Source organism: Epinephelus moara, chromosome 16 (assembly GCF_006386435.1).
Source record: "Epinephelus moara isolate mb chromosome 16, YSFRI_EMoa_1.0, whole genome shotgun sequence".
Classification (NCBI taxonomy): domain Eukaryota; kingdom Metazoa; phylum Chordata; class Actinopteri; order Perciformes; family Serranidae; genus Epinephelus; species Epinephelus moara.
The window spans coordinates 399,046-421,623 of record NC_065521.1 but is presented as its reverse complement, the minus strand read 5'-3'; the positions used below and the strand labels follow the sequence as shown (position 1 = coordinate 421,623).

The 22,578-nt window shown below is 45.4% G+C and overlaps 1 protein-coding gene across 6 annotated transcripts in view; it reads right to left on the bottom strand.

Annotated features, from left to right (window-relative positions):
* Positions 1-22,578, bottom strand: part of LOC126402315 (aryl hydrocarbon receptor-like) — a 38,599-nt gene that overhangs the window by 3,023 nt on the left and 12,998 nt on the right. For 3 of the 6 annotated variants that reach the window (XM_050064199.1, XM_050064201.1, XM_050064197.1), the window contains 8 exons: positions 20,620-20,709; positions 19,266-19,392; positions 17,519-17,655; positions 15,860-16,065; positions 15,665-15,774; positions 14,334-14,475; positions 12,763-14,248; positions 6,492-7,232 (listed from right to left, as the gene is read on the bottom strand). In XM_050064199.1, the coding sequence (XP_049920156.1) occupies positions 7,086-7,232; positions 12,763-14,248; positions 14,334-14,475; positions 15,665-15,774; positions 15,860-16,065; positions 17,519-17,655; positions 19,266-19,392; positions 20,620-20,709 (2,445 nt within the window). In that variant the 3' untranslated portion in view covers positions 6,492-7,085. Of the gene's footprint in view, positions 1-392; positions 486-6,491; positions 7,233-12,762; positions 14,249-14,333; positions 14,476-15,664; positions 15,775-15,859; positions 16,066-17,518; positions 17,656-19,265; positions 19,393-20,619; positions 20,710-22,578 lie in introns of those variants that run through there. The other 3 variants (XM_050064200.1, XM_050064198.1, XR_007571171.1) reach the window with 2 other exon arrangements.

The following is a 22,578-nucleotide window of genomic DNA, read 5'->3' as shown; positions in this document are numbered from 1 at the left end:
CTGACCAGCCGCAGCTTCCCTCCCACGTCACTGTTTACGTCACACGCTGAGCTACACGTTTTGTTACTTGCTCACGCCCCCCATTGCCCCGAAAAAGGCACATTCTGTATAAACAAAAGTAGGTAGGCGGCATTTTGCTGCACTCCCCGATTTTGTTTTTATACTGCCAATGCTGAAAGAAGACTGATTGGCAGTGGCGTGCACAGACTTTTTGAAGGGCAGGGGCGAAAAGAAAAAAAAGGGCACTTGGCGTGCATTTTGGCTCCCAGGAGGGCACTTTAACACTTGTTTTGGCTCTCCGCAAAGTGCAAGAGTGCACAGTTTGGCTGTAATGTGAGAGTATCTGTACAGGAAGTGGGCGCCATGTTGTTAAATCTGAGTGAGTTTCTTACCTAACCCTCCTGTCATGACTGTCAGAGGCTGGCTACTCTGCACTCTGCCTGAAGGGCTGACTGGGGAACAGGTGAGCAGCTCAGGTGAGGGAACTACAGGCAGAGGACACAGGAGACGTTAGCACAGACGGAGAAGACGATCCAGTGTGATTGCACAAAATCCTTTATTTCCAGGATCCAAGAGCACATTTTCAACACACGGCTCAAAGACAGACTGCATTTTTAAAAAGACAGCTACGACCTTCAGTGATAAAAGTAGCAAAATAAAGTCTGTGTGCTTTAAAAAACAGAACAAGAAAAAAAGAACCACGAGAAAACAGCGTACAGAGAGTTTGGTTCCAGAGTTCGACTGATGAACACAATGAAAATATAAAACACTGGTGGACAAAGTGGATTAAAAAAAGACGTTCATGTAAAATGTAGCTCAAGTGTTCGGACGATGGACATCTTACCGTTATGGCATTGTTTTTTCTTTTGAGCTCAAGTGACGAACATGACACAAAGATAAAACACACGACTCTTGGGAACAATATTCACACAACATGGAGTCATAAAATGCTTTTCTTCTACAAGACTACTTTCAGTGCTGGAGAAAGAGTTTGTAAGAGCAGTGATTGTAAAGTAGTGCTTGCAACAACGCCATAAAAAACACAGTTATATACACACAACCTTTTTTTTTTAATGTTTTTAAAGCGCCTTGGAATATGGTTGCCATTTTATAATCTTTCATACAGCATTTGATCTCACAACTGGTTTAAATATTCTGTTTTATACCAAAAGTCAGTTTACAAAAACAAAAAGAGGCAAAAATCTGTAAATGCATTTTGTCGTTGTGACGTTCGTCATCAGCTAACACTACCGAAATCCACAGAGCACTTCGAAGCACCTTTTTTGTAGTGAAATAAAAGCTTCATGTTTTTCCGTTACGGTTTACACAAGACATTCAACGATGGAGCGACTGCAGACACACGTGTGTTCACATGTTTCTCATTTGGTTTTGGAGGCGGTGCTAAATGCTAAATGCTGTCCAGCCTGTCGTTTTTACGCCTTTAAGAAGTGAGTGACGCTGCGTTCACGTCACGTCAGACCTGATTATTTTGATTTTACACTAAATTAAAAATTAGAAATCACATCTCTTGATATTCAGACATTAAATCATTTTCTTCAACATAATCTCCAGTAAAGAAGCTGCTTCTGTTATTCACAGCTTATCTGACGTGACGTGAACGCAGCACGAGCTTTCGTGTCCAGGTGACGACTCAAGAAGGAATCCAGTTTCGTTTTACTGTTTAGAGGAAGTCTGGTGACGAGTTTGTTTGACTGTGTGACATTCAAACAAAAACAAAGACAACAAAGACACTAAACTGTCCTCAGGACAGCTGAATAAAGTCTCAGCGTGTGCACTGGTGTTTGTTACAGTGTCTGGTTTGATGCTACGACTGAAGTAGGACACTTTCAGACCCTACATGTTGTGGGTTAAACGGTAAGTTTGGGATTTTTCAACCTGCACCCTGTTGTCCCATGTTTTAATAGAGTAATAATAGAGACAAAACAGGCTGCAATATAACCACTCCGAACATGTTTGCACCGTCAATTTACGTCCACTGAAAGTTTGTTCTTGTCACTGACAGGCTCAGACTGTTATTCTAAGTCTCTGACAACATTATGAAATGATGAACTACGTAGATGGCTAACAAGAATAACTACGATGGATTTGAGTTTGAATAAAGTGTGTTTTACGATAAGCTAACAGAAAATTGAGCTAGCTTCAGTCTTAGATTGGTAAAAGAGAGAAACTCGTATTAGGAAGGTGTACGTTTGTGTTTCTGTGTTCGATAAAGAAAACAGGTTTAAATATTTCACCTTTTTTGACACTTATTTGACTGAAAAAAGGTAAGAGAGGTTGCGAAACATAGCAAAGTCTGTCAAGGGGTAGGGGCTAGTACTATTAGAATTATTAGCGTCGATGACATCGACTACATAAATACTTTGACGCGAATTATTAGCGTCGACGTGATCGACTACGTAAATACGTCTATGCGAATTATTAGCGTCAACGTCATCGACTACGTAAATACGTCTATGCGAATTATTAGCGTTGATGTCATCGACTATGTAAATACATCGACACAAATTATTAGCGTTGACGTCGTCGACTACGTAAATACGTCGACGCAAATTATTAGCGTCAACGTCATCGACTACATAAATACGTCGACGCAAATTATTAGCGTCGACGTCATCGACTACATAAGTACATCGACGCGAATTATTAGCGTTGACATCATCGACTATGTAAATACGTCGACGTGAATTATTAGCGTCGACGTCATCGACTACGTAAATAAATCGACGCGAATTATTAGCATCGACATCATCGACTACGTAAATATGTTGACGCAAATTATTAGCGTCGACGTCATCGACTACATAAGTACATCGACGCGAATTATTAGCGTTGACGTCATCGACTACATAAATACTTCGACGCGAATTATTAGCCTCGACGTGATCAACTACGTAAATACGTTGACGTGAATTATTAGCGCCAACATCATCGACTACGTAAATACGTATTTACGTAGAATATAAAATTAAATAAAATTAACTTTATTTACGTAGAATATAAAATTAAATAAAATTAACTTGACCTTCAAGGGGGGCGGGCTAATATAATCGTAGGGGAAACACTGATGTTTCAATAAATGTTAATGTTAATAAGAAATGTTTTGGAATTAATATTGTTTAAATTGCCTCATTAATCAAATAATGGAAAAATAATCGATAATTGAAAAAATAATCGTTAAACTAATTGAAAAATGAACTGTTAGATTAGTCGATTAATCGAAAAAATAATCGCTAGATTAATCGTTAGAAAAATTATTGTTTGGGACAGCCCTAGATGTCAGACACTTAGAATAACAATCTGAGCCTTTTAGTGGACGTACATTGACGGTGCAAACATGAGTGGTTATATTGCAGCCTGTAATGGACCAATTTCAAAAACTGCTGTTCCCATTCGTCACATTGGAAAATAGAGGTAGAAAAATACCAAACTTACCCTTTAACAGAAGTTGAAACACATCATCTCTGTATGTGAGCATTTCCCAGTCCTGTAGGGAAAGTCTACACTGCAAAGGAAGGACACAACTCTCTGTCTCAGCTTGTGTCCGTCTGTTAGCTCTGTTTAGCCTGGTCTGGCTAGCATGGTTTGGTTTGAGTCTCCAGCTGATGCTACAGATCAGGGAGCACTTTCACTTTGCCTCTGATCTTCACTTTAAATTGGTTTCCACACATGAACATAATGACCAGAGATGAAAGTTAAAAAAAGAAGAGACTGTTTCCTACATTTTAGTAAGTGCATATATTCTCTCAATCATTTGTGACCACAGGAAAACAAAAACTCCAGAAATACGTCCATGCGCTTCCTCTTCGGCCTTCAGTTGTAATCTATTATTTACAATTAGGTCCTTAATGGATTACTGTGTGCATGTGAGTGCACTCAGCGTTTCCCACGCGACACGACTGCAGGAGAAAGTAAGCGGGAGTCTGACTGGCCCAAGGCCGCCGAGACAAGGCATTAACGGGAGATTTTCACACTGTCTCCGGTCAGGAAACAAAAATGCTTTTTTTTTAGGTTTGAGTTCAGTGCCACTGACGGACAAATCAGATCCTCTGATTCTGCCGCTAATATACATGTAAGTGCACAACATCATTGTAAACCTCAAATAGGCTAGAATGCAGCATTAGGATAAACGCGGTGACGCCGCAGCCACGGACGCAACATGGTTTCTGTACGGCAATAAATAAAAACTTTCTGATTTCAACCCTTCGCCACCTGTTTGAATCTCATCTCAACTATATAAGAATGAAATGCTGTTTTGTCGACATTTAAAGCACCAGGACGAACGACATCTACGAACCCTACAGGTCGGCTACAACTACAAACACTGACGTCTAAATAATCTGTTGGTGTGTTCGGTCCGAATCTCGTGGCTGTTTGTCTGAATGTCTTTAACATTCCCTCTCCACATGATTAACATTCCTGTATGAGGAAACACAAGCAGGTTACCAGCAGACATGTTGAATGGTGCGCACACACCAGTGAAAGCAGCTTGTTATTATACAAAGTTTGTGACTGTTATTTCATCACACACGAATGTTCTCAATCTAAACATTGTAGAGACGTTATAAAATCTCCACTGGAGGCTTCATTGCAGCCCGTTAACTGCAAATCAAGTCTTTACGTATCACTGCAGACCATTTTTTAAAAGCATACCATCGTTTTTTTAACGGACAAGTGTGTAAGATTTAGACGGATTTACAGATTGCGACCAGCTAAAACCTTATAGACATTGCGTACGCACAAACGAGGCGTACGTCACTTCCCACGCAAAAGTTGTGATCTATAAAAACAGACTTGACCCACGTTTACGAACATTCTGGAGACAAGACATTGGTGACACAGATGGCGAGATGGAAGTTTGATTGTAGGAATTGTTGAATATTTTTTGGCGCACAATATTTTTGGCTTTTATCCGTACGTACATTTTTAGCATGGATCCTACGAAATATGAAATCTTTCCTAAACAGGAAGCCGCGAGCCATCTACATTTCCAACCGGCATCTACAATGTAACAGTAACGTTAGCTACTATTATGCTTGCTACTAACATACCATTAGAGTAATAAGATATGTACGACAGGGGACTTCTGCTAGCTAGCTCGCTAGCTAACCAGCTAACATTACGAGGCAGCATAGTTATACTAGCTGGTGTGTTATCGTAATGTGAAAAATCCGACAATTTTGCAGAACAGGACAGATGACAAATGCCAGATAGTGCTAGCTAGCTAACAAGCAACCTGACGATGGTAACGTTAGCCATGTATGAACTTTTTTCTCCGTCTCTTGCTCGGTGGTAGCCATGGCGACGTCTACCCCTCGCTGGCAAGTCAGCATCTCTCGCTCCAAAGGGCTAGTTTCATACCCACTACCCCTCGTTATGCCCCCTACCCCTACACGCAAAAAGGAATTGGGACACCCCTAACCCTCGTGGGAACGCGCAAATCTAGGGGTAGGGGCCCTACACAAAAACGTGAGTGGCCTTATCTGGAGCCAGTGTTTGGTTTGTCCATTCTGGGCTACTGTAGAAACATGGCAATCCACATAAGCAAAGACCTGCTTCCTATGTAGATATAAACAGCTCATTTCAAGCTAACGAATACACAACAATTCTTATTTTCACGTGATTATACACTAAAGAAAACATACTTATTATATTATATTCAGTTTCTGCAGATATAGCCCCCTTAATCTTACCCACTGGAGCTTTAAGGTGGAATATTCCTTAGTTTGCAGGCAGTCGTTGGTTTAGCAATTACAATCTACCTTTTTAGATGCTGGAGCTTGTCAATCTTACGCAGCTTTATTTACTTGCTTAGTAGGAATCTTAAAACGCACAGTACGCTTTAGGAAATGGTCAGCAGTGATGTGAAGGACGCACATTACGAAGGTGAGACAATTAAGGCCCTGTCTACATGGATACAGATATTTTTTCGCCTTTTGTCCACACAACTTTTGATTTACAAAACATAGCTGTACACACGAGAACGCAAAAATGACTCCCACATTCTCCCCTCATCGCAAAGGTAGTGAAGTGTAAAGGCTAAAAACTTCGACTGTAGATTTCATGACAGTTTATTCCCCTTCGATGTGAGGACAAAGGAGCTCACTCAAAGCCAAAGCAAAGCCTTCATTGACAACAATCCCACTCTCAGTTTGAAGAAAGGTATCAGCACATCCACCTGTCTCAGACGCAGGAACGTTGGAAAATATCAGTTGAGTCTTGAACAGCTTCAGCTTCACAATTTACTAGTGACACCAATGTTTCGATCCTTCTGGACCTTCGTTGAGTGTTCAACCAACACAAGACAAGTGTGTTTGTGTGCGGACAAGAGGCCAAAACGTAGAAAAATATCTGTATATATGTAGACAGCACTTTAAATAGCCCAGCTCCAACATTATATGGTGCTAAAATTGGGGCTGCACACGATACTGTTTTTATTATCGTCATTATAAGTGCGATATTTCAATCTGGCATTTTTGGAGTCGGTTGAAAGAGAGTTTTAGAGCAGCAACTGCACTTTAAACTGTAACTATTATTCCTTTGTATTGGCAGAGTACACTTTAACATCTGTTAATTCATCACGAGTAATATTGTCATCGCAATATTTAACGTTAGCACAAATTGTCCTCTAATCGTGCATCCTTAGCTAAGGTACTGATTGTCTGAGCTGAGTTTATCTCTGTTAAACAGTTTTAGTGATCCAACGCAACAGGAACTCCTCGTTCTTTTATAACTTATCTGAGCACCAGATAAAAAGAGCCCGGTTTAATAAAGTGAGCGGCCTCGCTGAGTGTCTCTCCGGTGTATATACAGGTCAGAGAGCGACGCTCCTGTCAGGCTCATGCTCCAGAAACCTGGAAACACCTGACTGGCAACAAAGAGCACAAATCTTATCCAAACATGAAAATGAAACGTTCAGTGAGCGCGCGGCTAGCAACACTAAAATGCGTGACAGATATAAAACGTCTTTCCTGGTTGGTGCTCAGAGTAGCACGAGTGCAAAGTCCTTTCTGAGCCTCTTCTGTACCTTCTCTTCTCTTCTCCTCTGACACTCTGCCGTCATCCTTTCAGAGGAAAAATCCAGATTTCTGGGGGTCCTGCAGGGCGGGGAGTCCATCGGGGATATCGCCTGTCGCCACTCCGTTTCCATTAGGCATCAGACACGTCCTGATGTACGCTGCGTTGGTGGCACTGAGGAGGCAGCCGTTCTCCAGCTGCAAAACAACAATGACATTTTAGCAGCCGCTTGTGAAAACAACACATTTATCTTTTTATTAATTTAAGTTGAATATATCACAAGACATCAGCTGTGTTTTCTGTGTACAGTAGTAATGGAGTCACATTGACCTCGACCACAGAAGCAGGTCAGGCAGTTAGCACTGTTGAGCGGGCAGCCCTGGAGTCCCGAGAGACGCCCTGACACAAGGAGGACGAGTGATGGAGGGAAGGACGGACGGACATTAGAGGAGGCATGAAGAGACAACACCCTGCAGTCTGTAGCTGCTGTGATGTGTAAATCACAGTGACTGTAATCCTTAACAGATTAGTGAGCGCTGAAGGAGTTCAGGTGTCACAGCAACCCAAGTTTCTGCTTTCCTGCTGTTGTTTTAGCTGTTTTGCTCATGAAATTAATGATACTTGAACACATTCACACTACAGACAAGGTCATTTTTAAATATGTGGTTGGGAATTTTCCTTTGGAAGGTTAAAAAAGTCTTTAAAAAACCAACCAAAACAATGAAAGTACCATAAACTGCAGTTCCTCTAATGGCCACTAGAGGCTGGCTCCAAGAGCGAGTCAGTCCCCATAGACTTTCATGTTAACATGTCCAACTTTACAGCTGCAATAAACATGTTTACAGTCTGGTACAAAAACAGTTTTGGTCTCTAAAGCTAATTTAAACATTTATGACAACTGTACGGGGGCTGACTGTTTATATAACTCTCCCGTTTATATTTTACTAAGGCTTAAAGGTACGAATAATCAAGGGTGCGGCAGCTTTAAGTGACGGTCAGATGCACTGCTCGCTCCTCCACAGTCCAATCTGTCGTTCTAATATGGTCGCCAAACTTGGGGCCCAGGTCCACAAACCAGTGGGTAACGTTATTGTTTTTATGTCGACTATATTTTTATACAGTTTATGGTAGGGATGCTAATGTTTTGTTGTTGTTGTTAATATGCTATTTATAATTTTTGTGCCAGTAAAACAGAGAAATCTTCATTGTAAGACATTGAATGAGCATCAATTATTGTCATACACATCTGTGAAACAACCTTTAATACAACCTTTCACATGAAAAACACCTCTTTTTTTGCTTCAGACGCCTTTTTATTATATACGATAAATCCCTCTCTAATATCTATTTCAATAATTTACCTACTCATTTTTACTGACAAGAGCTTGAATGCATCATAAGGCAACCTTCGTTAGCAGCTAACAACTAACGTTAGCTAGCTCACCTCCTGCTGATTTAAACACGGATTTGTTGTTCACAAAATAGCATCGTTAGGGAAACAACAGGGTGCGTCCAAACATGTTGATAGTGAGTTTACTGCGTCCTTTTATCCCGATGGTGGCGCAGGGAAGTTCCCTGTTCACCCCAAACAAGTCTGCTAGTACAGTAGCTACGTCCATTATTTTATAGTCTATGGTAATGAGTAGGGCTGCACCCCGATAGTCGACCAGTCAAAATAAATCCAAACCTATATGACTGGACCATGTGGGAGTTTTAGGCCCGTCCCAATACCCCCCCTTAGCCCTACCCTACCCCTAGATTTGCGCGTTCCCGTGAGGGGTAGTGGTGTCCCAATTCCTTTTTGCGTGTAGGGGTAGGGGGCATAACGAGGGGTAGTGGGTATGAAACTAGCCCTTCGGAGCGAGGGATTTCAGATGCCGACTTGCCAGTGAGGGGTAGATGTCGCCATGGCTACCACCGAGCAAGAGACGAGGAAAAAAGTTCATACATGTACGTATAATTTCACAAATAAACATGGAACTTTTGTAAAAACGTTTTCGAATAACTGTGTATTTGTGTAGAGAACGGTATAACAATTTTTTATTGCTATTCACAATGTCTAGATTGGGGCTGACAGAAAGCTAGCCAGCTAGCTAACGTCACTGTCGTCAGGTTGCTTGTTAGCTAGCTAGCTAGCTCACACTATCTGGTGTCTGTCATCTGTCCTGTTCTGCAAAATTGTCGGATTTTTCACATTACGATAACACGGCAGCTAGTATAACTATGCTACCTCGTAATGTTAACTAGTTAGCAGCTAGCTAGCAGAAGTCCCCTGTCGTACATATCATTTCGTCGTCTGTCGTTCATGAAACGAAGCAGGATGACTCAGACTCCATTGTAGATGCCGGTTGGAAATGTAGATGGCTCGCACCTTCCTGTTTAAAATAGCTACGTATGCGTGAACGTAACCGACGTGGTGACGTAGTGAGTGGTGTCCCAATTCCTAGGGAAAGATTTCCACCCCTACCCCTCGTTGCTTCATTTCGAGGGCCAAGGGGGAGTGGGCAAGAGGGGGTATTGGGATTGGGCTACATGCCCATTAGCCCACAGTGTCATTAAGAGGCGGCTCGCTCAGTGTGTGACGTGCACTTGGAGATAAAATATAGTAAAATTTTTGGAGACATTTCCCTCCTGCTGTGCTGCACTTTTCTAGTCCCTTCGGTCTGTAAAATGAGAGTAAAGCAAATTCCAGTGGAGCCCTGCTCTCCTCTCTCTGAGCTGAGAATAGTCTGCGCACATCGCCTGCCTCCCCCTCCGCCCTGCGTTCACAGCATTAGGTAATGATGACAGTCAAATTGTAGGTCAGCACTGCTCATGCTTGACTGGCCAGCCTGCCAGTATTTTTCTTTCAGCGACAGCCACTGACCCTGAAGAATAACAGTGGAGGCTGAATGGGGCGGGGATGAATGGATGCCTGCCGGGGTCGACCATCTCTGGGGCCGACCTTATTCTATTCATTATTGTACTCTCTTTTTCTCACTCCTGCCTCTTTGCTCCTCGTTTCCTCGCCACGGCCCGCTCTCTCATGTTTCATTTTACCTCCTTTGTTACCCCGCTGTGGAACAACCATCTGATCCTCGATAACCTTTCACACGTACACAACTCATTAAATATAGTGACGATGTGACGTAATGGACGAGGGGGTTCCTGCGTTCCTGACAAAGCCAAGGTGAGATTCAAACTACAGCAGACCTTACACCACTTCAGCTTCATTATGCCAGCTTTTTATCTCGCTTGTTTAACCAGCAGGCTGACCGGCCTTTGTCCGAGCCCCAGCTGAGGTAACAATACACACTTGTTCTGCAGAGGCAGAAAAATAAACCAGAGGTGCCATTTGTGCTGCGGAGACATTCCTGGTTTCAATCCTGCTTAAATTTGGCAGCGCTGATCGGCGAGGTCCCATTACCTCGTTATGTTTTATGATGGGAATTTCTCCGGACCTCCAGCTACGCGCGTCTTTGTACTTGGAGTGATTAGCGTCTTTTCGGATGACATTGCCCAACCCTCGCTGCTCTGTCATTACTAGGAAAAGTTTCTGTTGGACTTAAAAGACAAATTCCTGCTTCCCCTGAACATTATACAGTCTCATTAACCGACCCGAATAATGTTTTTGGGATCTGAGTTTATGTTGGCTGTGGTGAGTCTGACTGTGCTTCAAGATCCCTGCAATTAAATCTGAAACTGCTTATACAGCAGATGTTCTTAAATGTTCTTTTTAATGTAGCTGACATTTTATTAAGACTCCAGCTACAATTATTATCTGTCCTTATTAATCTACAGATTATTTTATGGGAATGAGCATTTCATTGGGTCATGAAAAATCAAAAAGTGTTAAACCCATCACAAATTCCCAAAGTCCAGATGGCGTTTTCTACGTTCGGAGCTGGACCGTTCATCAGGAGCATTACTGAAATATCTATACCGTTTGGATGGAGCAGCAGAACATCGGGCGCACTAACTGTAGCCCCTTTTACACTGCCAGATTTTCGGCGAATGTTGGGCCGTTTTGGCGGCAAGTTGCGAGCGTTTAGACACACAGAGCCGGATTGTCGAGTTGATCCGAGGTGCCCAATTTTCCGCCTCGTAGGGTAGACATATTGGTGGAACCCTTTTAGTTTAAACAGACCGAGGCCGCCTTCTGCAACGGGAGGGAGACTGGGGAGACAAAGAATTGTGCACCATCCTTGTCCTCGCAAACGAAGAGGCCATTAACCGTCAGATGACGGGGACGGTGAAGAACGGGCAGACTTACGAGAGAATCACCGAAGGACTGACCAGCCGCGGCTTCCCTCCCACGTCACTGTTTACGTCACACGCTGAGCTACACATTTGTTACTTGCTCACGCCCCCCATTGCCCCGAAAAAGGCGCATTCTGTATAAACAAAAGTAGGTAGGCGGCATTTTGCTGCACTCCCCGATTTTGTTTTTATACTGCCAATGCTGAAAGAAGACTGATTGGGCTTTCCTGCAAATTTGCACACTTCCTATCTAAAAAGGGCTCGTGAAACTTCACCATTTATTCTACTGGATCTAAAAGTTTGCTTTCACTCGCAGCAGCTGCTCCTCTCTGATCAGCTCTGAACGGATCAACACATCAATTATCCACCCTGTGAGCTTTGCCTGTGCTGCGTTCACAGACCTGCAAAATCCTCTGAATGTAGAGAGGAGACTCAGAATGATACGCAGGCATTTAAAAGCCACACCGAACGTACATGCATGGCCAGACCGGCTCACCACAACAACACACAGAGGAAGCATGACTTCATTCTCTGCTCAGGACGCCATCACTTATCTTCACACATTATCTTCTATTTGATCAGGTCTGCTCTATTCAAGTTTTGTCATATTACTTTATGAAAAATGACTCGAGCACTGGATGAATGTGGTTGAACAACTATCAAAATTCAACAAGGAAATTAAAGTATATCTTGTGTGTTTGATGCTGATACATTACAGCCTACATTACAAACACTAATTAACTGCAGAAACAGCCCAAATAAAACCTCCTGAACAACCCTTAACTCGCACAGACTCTACTGCGACAGTCTATTCTCAGACTGTGCTGCTCTGACCCGTCTCCCCCTCGTCTTATTTACATGGCATGTCTGGTCGCATCATCACAGTTTACACTGAGCTCCATGCCAGCCCGAGGTCTCTGTGTGCTGACTCGGAAAAAAATCCATTTTCATGACAGTGAAAGAGAACAGCGCAGGGGTTGAAGGCTCGTGGATTCTGCAGCCCTCGGTTTGTTGATGTTCTCTGATATTTGAGGGCGACGCAGACTCGGGGCCTCGTCAGTTGGCCACGATCAAGAGTTTGGCTCGCAGAACAAACAGCGTTGAGGAGAGCTGGCAGCGAGAGTCGTTTTTAAGATGGTAAGAAGGAGAAGAGGAAGACAGAGCGGGCTTGACACAAGACAGAAGGTCTTAGTGGGAGTTGGGATGACGGTTGAAGGAAGGGAAAGCATGACTCACCTTCTAATGGACGTGCTAGTATGATGCTGGGATGGCATATAAAAAGCAAATTACCCTCCAACCTCTGTGTTTAATGAGACTTACTGAAGGATAATAAAAGCTGTCCTGGGTTTAACTCCATGACGTTAACATTTAGAAATTCGCATATTGATTGACAGAAGGCCCGAGGCCTTGAAATTGTATTTCACTCAACAAGCTTCTTACTCTGACCCATATTTCTTGAATGAAAAGTGACCCTTCCTGGCGTCTTACCTTGCTGTGAGAGGGTTCCTGTGTGGTGGTGTTGAACATGCTGTAAGCCTCTAACGACGGCAGGCTGTGCTGTGGCTGCGACAGACCCAGTAACTGCTCCAACTCCAGCGCAGAGCTCTGGGGCAAACAGGATGGTGGCACCTGCTGCTGGTGTTTCTGGTGCAGCTGGTACGGCCGACTCTGGTAGTGACAGACGTCCGGTGTGGTCACGCCGTTCAGCGCAGCAGCACCTACGTGCAGTGCGTTGGAGAGGTTGTAGCCTGCGTGGCCGACCTCCACATTGGGTGGAAAGGCTGCGTGTCCATTTGGGATGTAAGATCTGTTAGTGGTAAGTCCGAGCTGACTCTGGAAGGCGGGTGGCGGAGCGCTCTGGCTGCTGAGCTGCTGATGGGACTGGAGATGGAGCGGGTGCTGGTCCTGCTGTAGCTGCCACTGCTGACTGGACTCCAGGAGCGCGTTAAGGTGTTTATGTTCACCGTTCAGCTGTGAGGCTTTGAGCACAGTATGTGGGTGATGGTGGGTGTGGTTGTTGGGGTGATGGTGGTTCCCTGTCGTCACCACCCAGTGACCGTTAGTTAAAACCTTGGCGTCCGCAGGTTGGGAGACAGACTGAATGACAGGCTGAGTTTTCACCAGCTCGCCTGCACTGATGTGTTGCTGCATCTGTTGTGACAGCTGGGTGATGGGGAGAGGTGGAGGGACAGCGGGTGGGGGGCACGTCTGTGGCTGCTGGGAGACACTTTGGGCGGAGTCTGTGTTCTGCGGTCCAAATCCACCTCTGTCCCCTCCTTCTGTCGCGCTCTCCAGCGAGTCGTGGATGTAGGAGAGGATTTCGTTATTGGTGAGAAGGTCGTTAAGCGTCGGGATGTGGTTGGGGCCCAGCTCCACCTGGATCATCCTCTCGTCCAGCAGCAGCAGCTCCAGGTCCTCGGCGTTCAGGCCGAGATTCTCCAGGGCGCTAAAGAGCTCGCTGTTGGAGCACGTCTCGTCTCCGTCCAGAGACAGGGAGTCCAAAGTGGCCAGCAGTGGGTCGTAACTTGATGCTTTGCTGTTACATCTCTCTGCGTCCCCGTTAGACGGGATCTGCCAGCTGTCACCGCCTAACAAACCACCAAAACCGTCACCGTCACCTTGCTGCTCGCTAAAAAGGCTGCTGTGGTATGACATCTTAGGCTCCGTGTCCGGCTGGCAGACGTACACGGACTCATCCTGGCTCATCAGCGCTCCCAGCAGCGACTTTGGGTCCAGGTCGTCTGAGGAGCTCTTGTCCAGTTTGCCTTTCTTGGACTTGCTGCCTTTGGATTTGCCTGAGGAGCTCTTGTCCAGTTTGCCTTTCTTGGACTTGCTGCCTTTGGATTTGCCCTGGAAGGAATCGGGGAAGCCGTGCAGCGGGTAACCGGTCTGGTAGAGCATCGCCTCTCCTGTGGCGAAGGTGAAGGGAAGGTGCATCGATCTCTTCCTCAGGTGCTCCCCTCCTTCCTCGTCCCTGTGAGGAAACATTTTACAGAGCAGAAATTAACAGATGAATCAGCTAAGACTCTAAAATCAAGCCGGAACGCTCGTGCACTTACACCAAGGGCCTCTGGGTGGCGATGATGTAGTCCGGCTTGCCGTTCTTGTAGACGAGCCTGGCGTTGGCCTGGACCCACTTCCACCGGTTGTCCTTCGTGAGCAGCCTGAAGACGGTGAGGCCGCTCTCGCCCGTCTTTATCACTGGAATCACATCAGACCAGACATCAGAGGCTCCGTGTCACTGCTGTTTACGCTCTGTACACCCCGCAGTGTGCACACACTCACACTGCATTTGCTCAGTCGGGCGTGCCGCTGCGATGGAGGCTACATGCTGATGTTCACTTTGGCTACATGCACATGTTACAAGTCTTGTTTGCACACACTTAAAAAGACCCACTCACACACACACACACACACACACACACACACACACACATCCTTCTACCTGCGGTCCCTCATCTCCCCTGCTCAGTCTTGTGTCTGTCGGTGTGTGTAATTGTGGTGCAGGTCATGTTTCTGTGCCGTCTCGTTTCTAAGCAAATGTATACAGAGGATCCTGAGTAAAATACAGGAACATCATGTTGTTTTTAGGATCTGCAGAGTTTCAGTCATCGCTGCATATTTTTAGCAGTAAAAGCCAGAAGCCGCTGACCTTTAGAGGGAACTGCAATATTCATGTCTGTGGACAAACTCTTGTCCTCGTCCTGACGGAGGAGAGACACTGTAGCTCTGTGACCTGAAATGTTGCTTTATCAAACGGTCTCTCAGCAGAACCAAACCGATGACAGGAGGAAACGTCTCCAACTGGTCCAGCAGCGTCCTGGTTCTGCTGTGCTGTATGGAAACCTGCCCTCCCATCTGTGCGTGCATCAGAGCATGTATGTGTCTCTGTGCTGTATGTTTCCAAATGCATATGCATGTGTTTCCCTTTCCGTCTGCATGACTACATGCGTACAGTGTGTGTCTTTGTGAGCGAGCGTGTCTGGTAGCAGCGCGTCGAGGGCGCCATGGTTACGACTAACCGGGTCATCCGGTACACGAGGTAAGTAGGACACTTGACTCTCGCTTGGAGATTTCCCCCATCATCGGCAGACGCGCACAGAGCGTTTGTTTGTTGCATGTGTTATTAATGTAGTGTTGAGCCAAACATGAGCCAGAGGTCAACGTACACAAGCTCTTGATCTCATTACATCACTCTTAACAGTCAAAACAGGTGCAAGTGTTTATAATAAAGCTGAATCTTTGCTGCCTTGCCCAACAGCACCTTCGCGGAGCTTGTTTTAGAGATCTGTGTGACCTTTTCACTTCCTCCACATTCTAACTCCAGTCTCAGCCGTGCTTTGACGAACTGTGATGTAAGTCGTACAGAAAGCAAACAGCTGTGACTTACTTCGGACATGATTCTCAGCGCAGTACAGCATGTCGGCAGCGTGGATGAACTGGTAACCCGAACCTCGAACTCTCAGCTCCGCCTCGGTGTAGCCCAGAACAATTTTACCCCTGAAAATCCAGGAAACGAGCACAGACACACTCAGTAACTGGAAACACTTTGAATTAAACACGTCATCAGTGTTTGAGAGCGTACTTTGCATCGCAGGCCATGGGTGTGAAGTCCAGCTTGTGTTTGGTCCTGAAGATCATGTTCCTGGTCCTGATTTCCAAGATGGCCGGAGGCTGTAGGGGCGTGGCGATGGCGAACAGGGCGAGCTGAGGCGGGGTGCTCCCCTCGCTGTCGCACTGCTGCCGGCTCTGACCGTGGAGGAACTTGAGCCGCCCCTGGATGTTCAGCGCCTGAGATCACAAATAAGACGAACACAGAAAGCTGTGAGTCTATTTCCTGGTTCTTGATCTTTTCCCTCGGAGACGACGGCGTCAGGTCCCGCGGCAGAGGAGTGAGTGCTGTTTCCTTTTCTCCCTGTCGAGCACCATCAGTCTTATTTATCCTGCTGGGTAATGTGCGGAGCAGTACCACTTCAGTACTGTAAACACACTGTGCCCACTGGTGTCTCTTACTAGAAACCCTCCAGCTGCTCTCTGGTCACATGACTCACTGTACGCTGGTTAAAAACTGTGTTTAAGTGACTGAGACTTCATGCATGACTGTTTTTCATCCAGCTCAGGCTCACAGGACTCTTTCTAGACAAACCATAGGTGTCAATGCGAACAACACAGCTTAATGACGAGATGTTATACACGAGAAAGTGTTTCTGCTCATCTAAATGTGTCTGATGGTGAAAGTATTCCTGAAAATACAACCTACACTAAGAAGGTTTCCTTACAGAGACCTCCAAGAAAAAAACCCTGCGAACACTTTCTCCTGTCTGCTGTCCTCTGCTCACCCTGTGGCATCTCGTGTGAGGACCCCCACCTCCTCTGTTAGCTCTGGTTAATTGACCTTGGTGGGTTTAAGGGCCTGCAGCCGTGATGTCAGGAATCTAGCCCTGAATAGCAGGAGGGATTACAAAAAAAAAAGCCATAGCGAGCGGCAGACAGAAGCAGAGACCTGGCTTAATGCTCACGCAAACACACTGGGAGGGAGGACGGAGAGAGACGTGGGTTCAAACCCGAGTTTCCTTGAGCAAGACGATGAAGCCTTGAGTTGAGCTTTCAGGCGACAAAGCTATACAGAAGTGAACCTAACCTCAGTGCTGTGCATTCATGTGTTCAGCGTTTTTATATTTTTTATTTTGCTTGATAAATGATTAATTTTCTGTCCATCACCTCATCGATTCAGCACTGAAAAGCTGCCGAAGTGCCTTGCTCATGGGAGCTCCTGCCCCTGTTTTCCCAGCAGCTTTAAGGAATTTTCGCTGCCACTGAGCTGCAGGGTGTTTTTCTCCATCTGCAGCTAATTGTCTTAAGTGGAAGTAGCAGTGGCCGGTCTGGAGCTACCAACCCTGACTAAGCAAGTCGCCCCTGTGCTCTCGTCTCCTGTGGGCGGTGGGAGGATTAAGGCCCTTTTCCCCACGACCCCGAGGCTCTCTTAAGGCGGATTACAGGAGTAAATGGTGGCTTCTGATCCCTGAGGGACTCTGAGGTGGCACGCCATACTGTCATCAGCACCGATGGGCCTGAAAACACCACAGGCCTCAAATATAGACTCATTATTATCACTTTATTGGCTGGGAAACAGCCTATCAGTAACTATATCTCTGAATCATTCAAACAGGTTCATCTAAGCCCCTTTTAAGGACATATTTCAAAGCCTTTGTTTGATCTGATCTGATCTGTTGATCAGTCTTACCAGGAAGCCGGAGGAGTTATCCAACAAACAGCGGAAGCGGCAGACGAAGCCTCTCTCCAGGAAGGACGAGTTTTCAGGCGGGAGTTGGTCGGGGTTGTAGCTCACCAGGCAGGAAGAGGTCGACACTGACTCACCATCTGAGGACAATAAATAACAACTATTAAGGTTTATGCTTTTTATACTCGCCATGACACCTGTAACGCAGTACAGATACGAGGACCCTTGGGGACAGACAGTTACAGACAGTTTTGTGTTGCCAGTTGAGTCAATTTGCTGATGTCGGCCATGTTGTTTGATTTCTTCTTCTTTTGTTTTGCTACAAAATGGCAGCTAAGTGAGCCTGAGCCTGCATGACTGTACCAACTTTGGTGGTGTTGACAATGTGGTCAGTTCTTTTGGTTGACTACTACTTCCTTCTCACTCTTCCGCTCTAGTAGATAGCGACAGAAAGACCCACCCTACACTCCCTCTGATTGTCTAGTACTTGTTCCCTACGCTCCCTCTGATTGTCTGGTACTTGTTCCCTACGCTCCCTCTGATTGTCTGCTACTTGTTCCCTACGCTCCCTATGATTGTCTGGTACTTGGTCCCTACGCTCCCTATGATTGTCTGCTACTTGTTCCCTACGCTCCCTATGATTGTCTAGTGCTTGTTCCCTACGCTCCCTATGATTGTCTAGTACTTGTTCCCTACGCTCCCTATGATTGTCTAGTCCTCGTTCCCTACGCTCCCTATGATTGTCTAGTACTCGTTCCCTACGCTCCCTATGATTGTCTAGTACTCGTTCCCTACACTCCCTATGATTGTCTAGTCCTCGTTCCCTACGCTCCCTATGATTGTCTAGTCCTCATTCCCTACGCTCCCTATGATTGTCTAGTACTCGTTCCCTACGCTCCCAATGATTGTCTAGTACTCGTTCCCTACGCTCCCAATGATAGTCTAGTACTCGTTCCCTTCGCTCCCTCTGATTGTCTAGTACTCGTTCCCTTCGCTCCCTATGATTGTCTAGTACTCGTTCCCTACGCTCCCTATGATTGTCTGGTACTTGTTCCCTACGCTCCCTATGATTGTCTGGTACTTGTTCCCTACTCTCCCTATGATTGTCTAGTACTTGTTCCCTACACTCCCTATGATTGTCTGGTACTTGTTCCCTACGCTCCCAATGATTGTCTAGTACTTGTTCCCTACACTCCCTATAATTGTCTAGTCCTTGTTCCCTATGCTCCCTATGATTGTCTAGTACTTGTTCCCTATGCTCCCTATGATTGTCTACTACTTGTTCCCTATGCTCCCTATGATTGTCTACTACTTGTTTCCTACGCTCCCTATGATTGTCTGGTACTTGTTCCCTACGCTCCCAATGATTGTCTAGTACTTGTTCCCTACACTCCCTATAATTGTCTAGCCCTTGTTCCTTACACTCCCTATGATTGTCTAGTACTTGTTTCCTTCATTGGTTGGATTGGTTAGGTTAGGTTAGACAAGAGGAGTGAGATGGGTTAGGGTAAGAACGTCAAGTTCAGCCAATCAGAAGCGGAGTAAGGTGGGTCATTCCTTCGCTATCCTAAGATTCGCCTTGTTGAGTACAGGCTAGCTAGCAAATCTAGCTAACCAGTTAGCATGGGAATGAAGTGTATATTAAAACAAAAACATGTTAGTGCAGATGTAGCCTAAGTTTATTCAGCCCTTTCTAAGCACATCACAGACACAGCAGTGAATTTAATCTAGCTGTCTCCAGTTTACAGACCTGGTGAGGGATCTGTTGGGGGGCCGAGGCCTGCAGGGGGGTTGAGGGCCCAGTGCAGGTTGCTCCTGAACTCCTGCTGGTCTTCAGTGTGGATCAGCTCAAACACACTCTGGTGCATCACGTCAGTCTGATAGGGAAACACAATTTACAGTCTGATAAATCAAAATGAAAATGAGACGACACACAAGTTAGGGCAGATGTTTTGTTGAAGCCGTCACTGTCAGCAGGTCCCCCGAAGGGTGCGCTTGATTCTGTTGGCCTTGAAGCGGAGCCAAAAGAAATCAAGTGTCGCTCAACATTTGATTCAAATAGTTGAAACAAAGCCAAAGACCTGCCGTGACCCCGATATCTGCCGTCCAGACCCAGCATGACCTGGCTGACGACCAGAGTGGAACCACCCTCACAGAGTGGGAGGGGTCAAACACAGGTCACCAGAGAGGAATTTTGTCAGGCAGAAGTGTTGCGTGAAATACCTCTGAGCATAGGAATGAGAAGGGGAGTTAATATTCTCATTGTAGTTGGGGTTTACGCAGGCTGCCTGTTAAAACAAAGGTTGTGTTAAGCTAACAGTGGATAAGCTACAAAGCATCCCAGTAGGAGCAGCATCATCTGTGTCTTTCCTTTGTCTGGCTGTTCTTTCCCTTCCTCTTCCTCACCTGTGTCTTGTTCTATGGGTGTTACAACAGCCGCTGACACCCAGTGTGTTTTGTTTCCAAACACTCGACGTGAGCAGAGACAGCGGCTTCAACACAGATTTGGGTCTGTTCGGTAAATGCATGGTGACGCGTCTCAGGTGGACAGGGAAATGAGGGGTGAGAGGGGATGTTTACACCTGTGCGTGCGCTTGAAAGGGGGAAAGGTGTGCATCTGTGCTCAGTGTGTCTGCGGTTAGATTGTGTGTGTGTGTAAGTGTGTGTCAGACAGACAGACAGACTTTGGGTAATTTGATAATCACATTCTACAAAATGAGATTAGACCGCAGGCAGCGGCGCTTCGTTGTGAAGCCAATTGGATTAAAGCTCTCGCTCCATATGTGCATTTGTTTCAATCCTCGGGGCACTCGGGACGATGCGTTCACTTGCTGCTCTCAGGGTCGGCCTGTCATGAGCCTCATTGTCCTCTCAACAGTAAAAAGCCTCTACAGCCTAAAAAGGACCTGCCTATTTATTGTTAAGTGTTAAGGAAGTCTGTCAATTAGGGTCATTTCCTGTTTCCTCTCTTGGTCTCTGTGCTGTTTTCAGGGGATGTTATCGTTCCAACCTCGATGAAACAAGCCGAGCTAAAGGTGGACACGCAGCGTGATCCAAAGAGCTGAGGAGAAGAAGATACCTGAAAATGAACAGGAGGGTTTTACCTGATGGAAGCCGAGGTAATCCTGGATGGTGTGAGAGCAGAAGAAGATGATTCCCTCAGCTGTCACCACCAGGACGAAGCCGTTCAGGGCCTGCGGAGAGAGAACGAATTGTTGAGGAGTTTGACCTGATGGTAACGTGATAGAAACAGTCTGGAGATCTTAAAATGTCATCCTCCGGTGAGCAGGAACAGGAGTAAATATGATTTAAATCTGAGCCGTAGTTGAAACATTTGAGCGGAGAAGCCTTTTAGGACACCAATCAATAATGATTAGGATATAAGATGCTAAAGTGTTAGCATGTTAGCAACTGAATTATATTCACTAAAGGGAGTTTCACCTGCTGAAAAACAAACGTTAGCCGACAACGAAATATTCAATGAGACTTGTTCAGGAGAAATTAGCAGTGAGAAGAGACGAGACCGCAGAAAGAATAACAGACAACTAAATAAACAACAACAGGGATGAGACTTCTCCCTGGGGCAGAAAGAGAGGAAGACGAGGAGGAGAGGCTGGAGTCGAGAGGAAGAGGAGGGAGGAGAAGGAGGTCAGCGCTGGATGACTAACACCTCCATCATTGCTCCTCCTCGAGCCTCGGGGCTCGGTGAGGAGGTGATGACACTGTGTCCCGACACTGCAAAGAGTCACAGCGGCATCCTGCCAGCATCCACCTACACCTCGCTGATGAGGATGATGATGATGATGACCTCCATCGGAATACGGCAGTGATCCGAACAGACACTAATATGCTCCTTGTTCTGCTGTTGGGGTCAAAACTTCTCCTTTTGAAACCTCTTTCAAAGTCCATTACATGATGTCAAAAATTCATCAGCGTCAGGCTGGAAACAAGACGCTTCTCTTAGCTGCTGAATTATTGACATTAGGTCGGAGGGTTTCACTCCGCAGAGGCAACATGTGACTACAAAGAGACAAAACTCTGATTTCTTTCAATAAAACCTCATGTTATTTATCCCCTGGTGTGATATTAACGTTTATACTATCGGCCCAGACGGACGTAGCAGTTAGCAGCTAACTCTATAGAAAGAAAGGAGAACAGCTGACGACACTCCCTAATTTTGACGCATCCTACAGTAAGCTCAGGTTTCTCCTGCTTGTTTGAGCCAGCAGATGATGGGACACTCTCCAGAGTGTGACTGATGTCGATGAGAAGTCGAAGGAAAACATTAGCATGTCCAGAGCATCACTGGTATGTTTGAGTGAGCTCCTTCATCCTTAAATTGAACAGGAATCAGAGGTGATGTGACCTCCAGTAGGTGTTTAGAGAAAGGTAATGTTAGCCTGCGTGCTCTATTACCTTTTAGGTAGACTGCTGAAGACAGCTGAACTGGCGGGCATTTGGAGTCCGACTGGCATTCTAGCGTGGCCGCAAGTATTTTGTAAAACAAAGGTTGTGTGTGCAAAATTATTTCTTAAAACTAACCATTTTTAAAAACATCTATTTAATGACTTTTAAGGCCTAATATTTATAAAATGGAATTGTGACATTTTAAGATTTTTTAAAGGACTTGCAAACACCCAAAACAATTCGTTTTTTTGTTAAAATGTATTTAAAACTTTGATAATTCATTTATCAAATTAGTTTCAGATTCTCTTTTGGAGTGTTGTACGGAAACGGAAGCGTATTGCATTCACTTGACAAATAAAAAAGCCCTATTTTTCTGAGTAATTTTTTCTGTTTTTCGTGGTATTTTTTTTCCTGAACGAGGAGACGAGATGCTTCAAAATCTCCATGGTGACTCCTGCTCATGGATGTATTTTGCATCCGTGCTCCTGCTCCTAGACAATTTCAACTACGGGATCAATAAGGGTAAGGCACGTAATTAGTTACACACAGGGTATGATAATCTAGCTATGTTTTCCACTGTATCCTTCTAGTGTAGGCCTATCGCTCAATGTAACAGGTTAGGTTAGTAACAGGTTGTAACAACGTTACCTGACAAA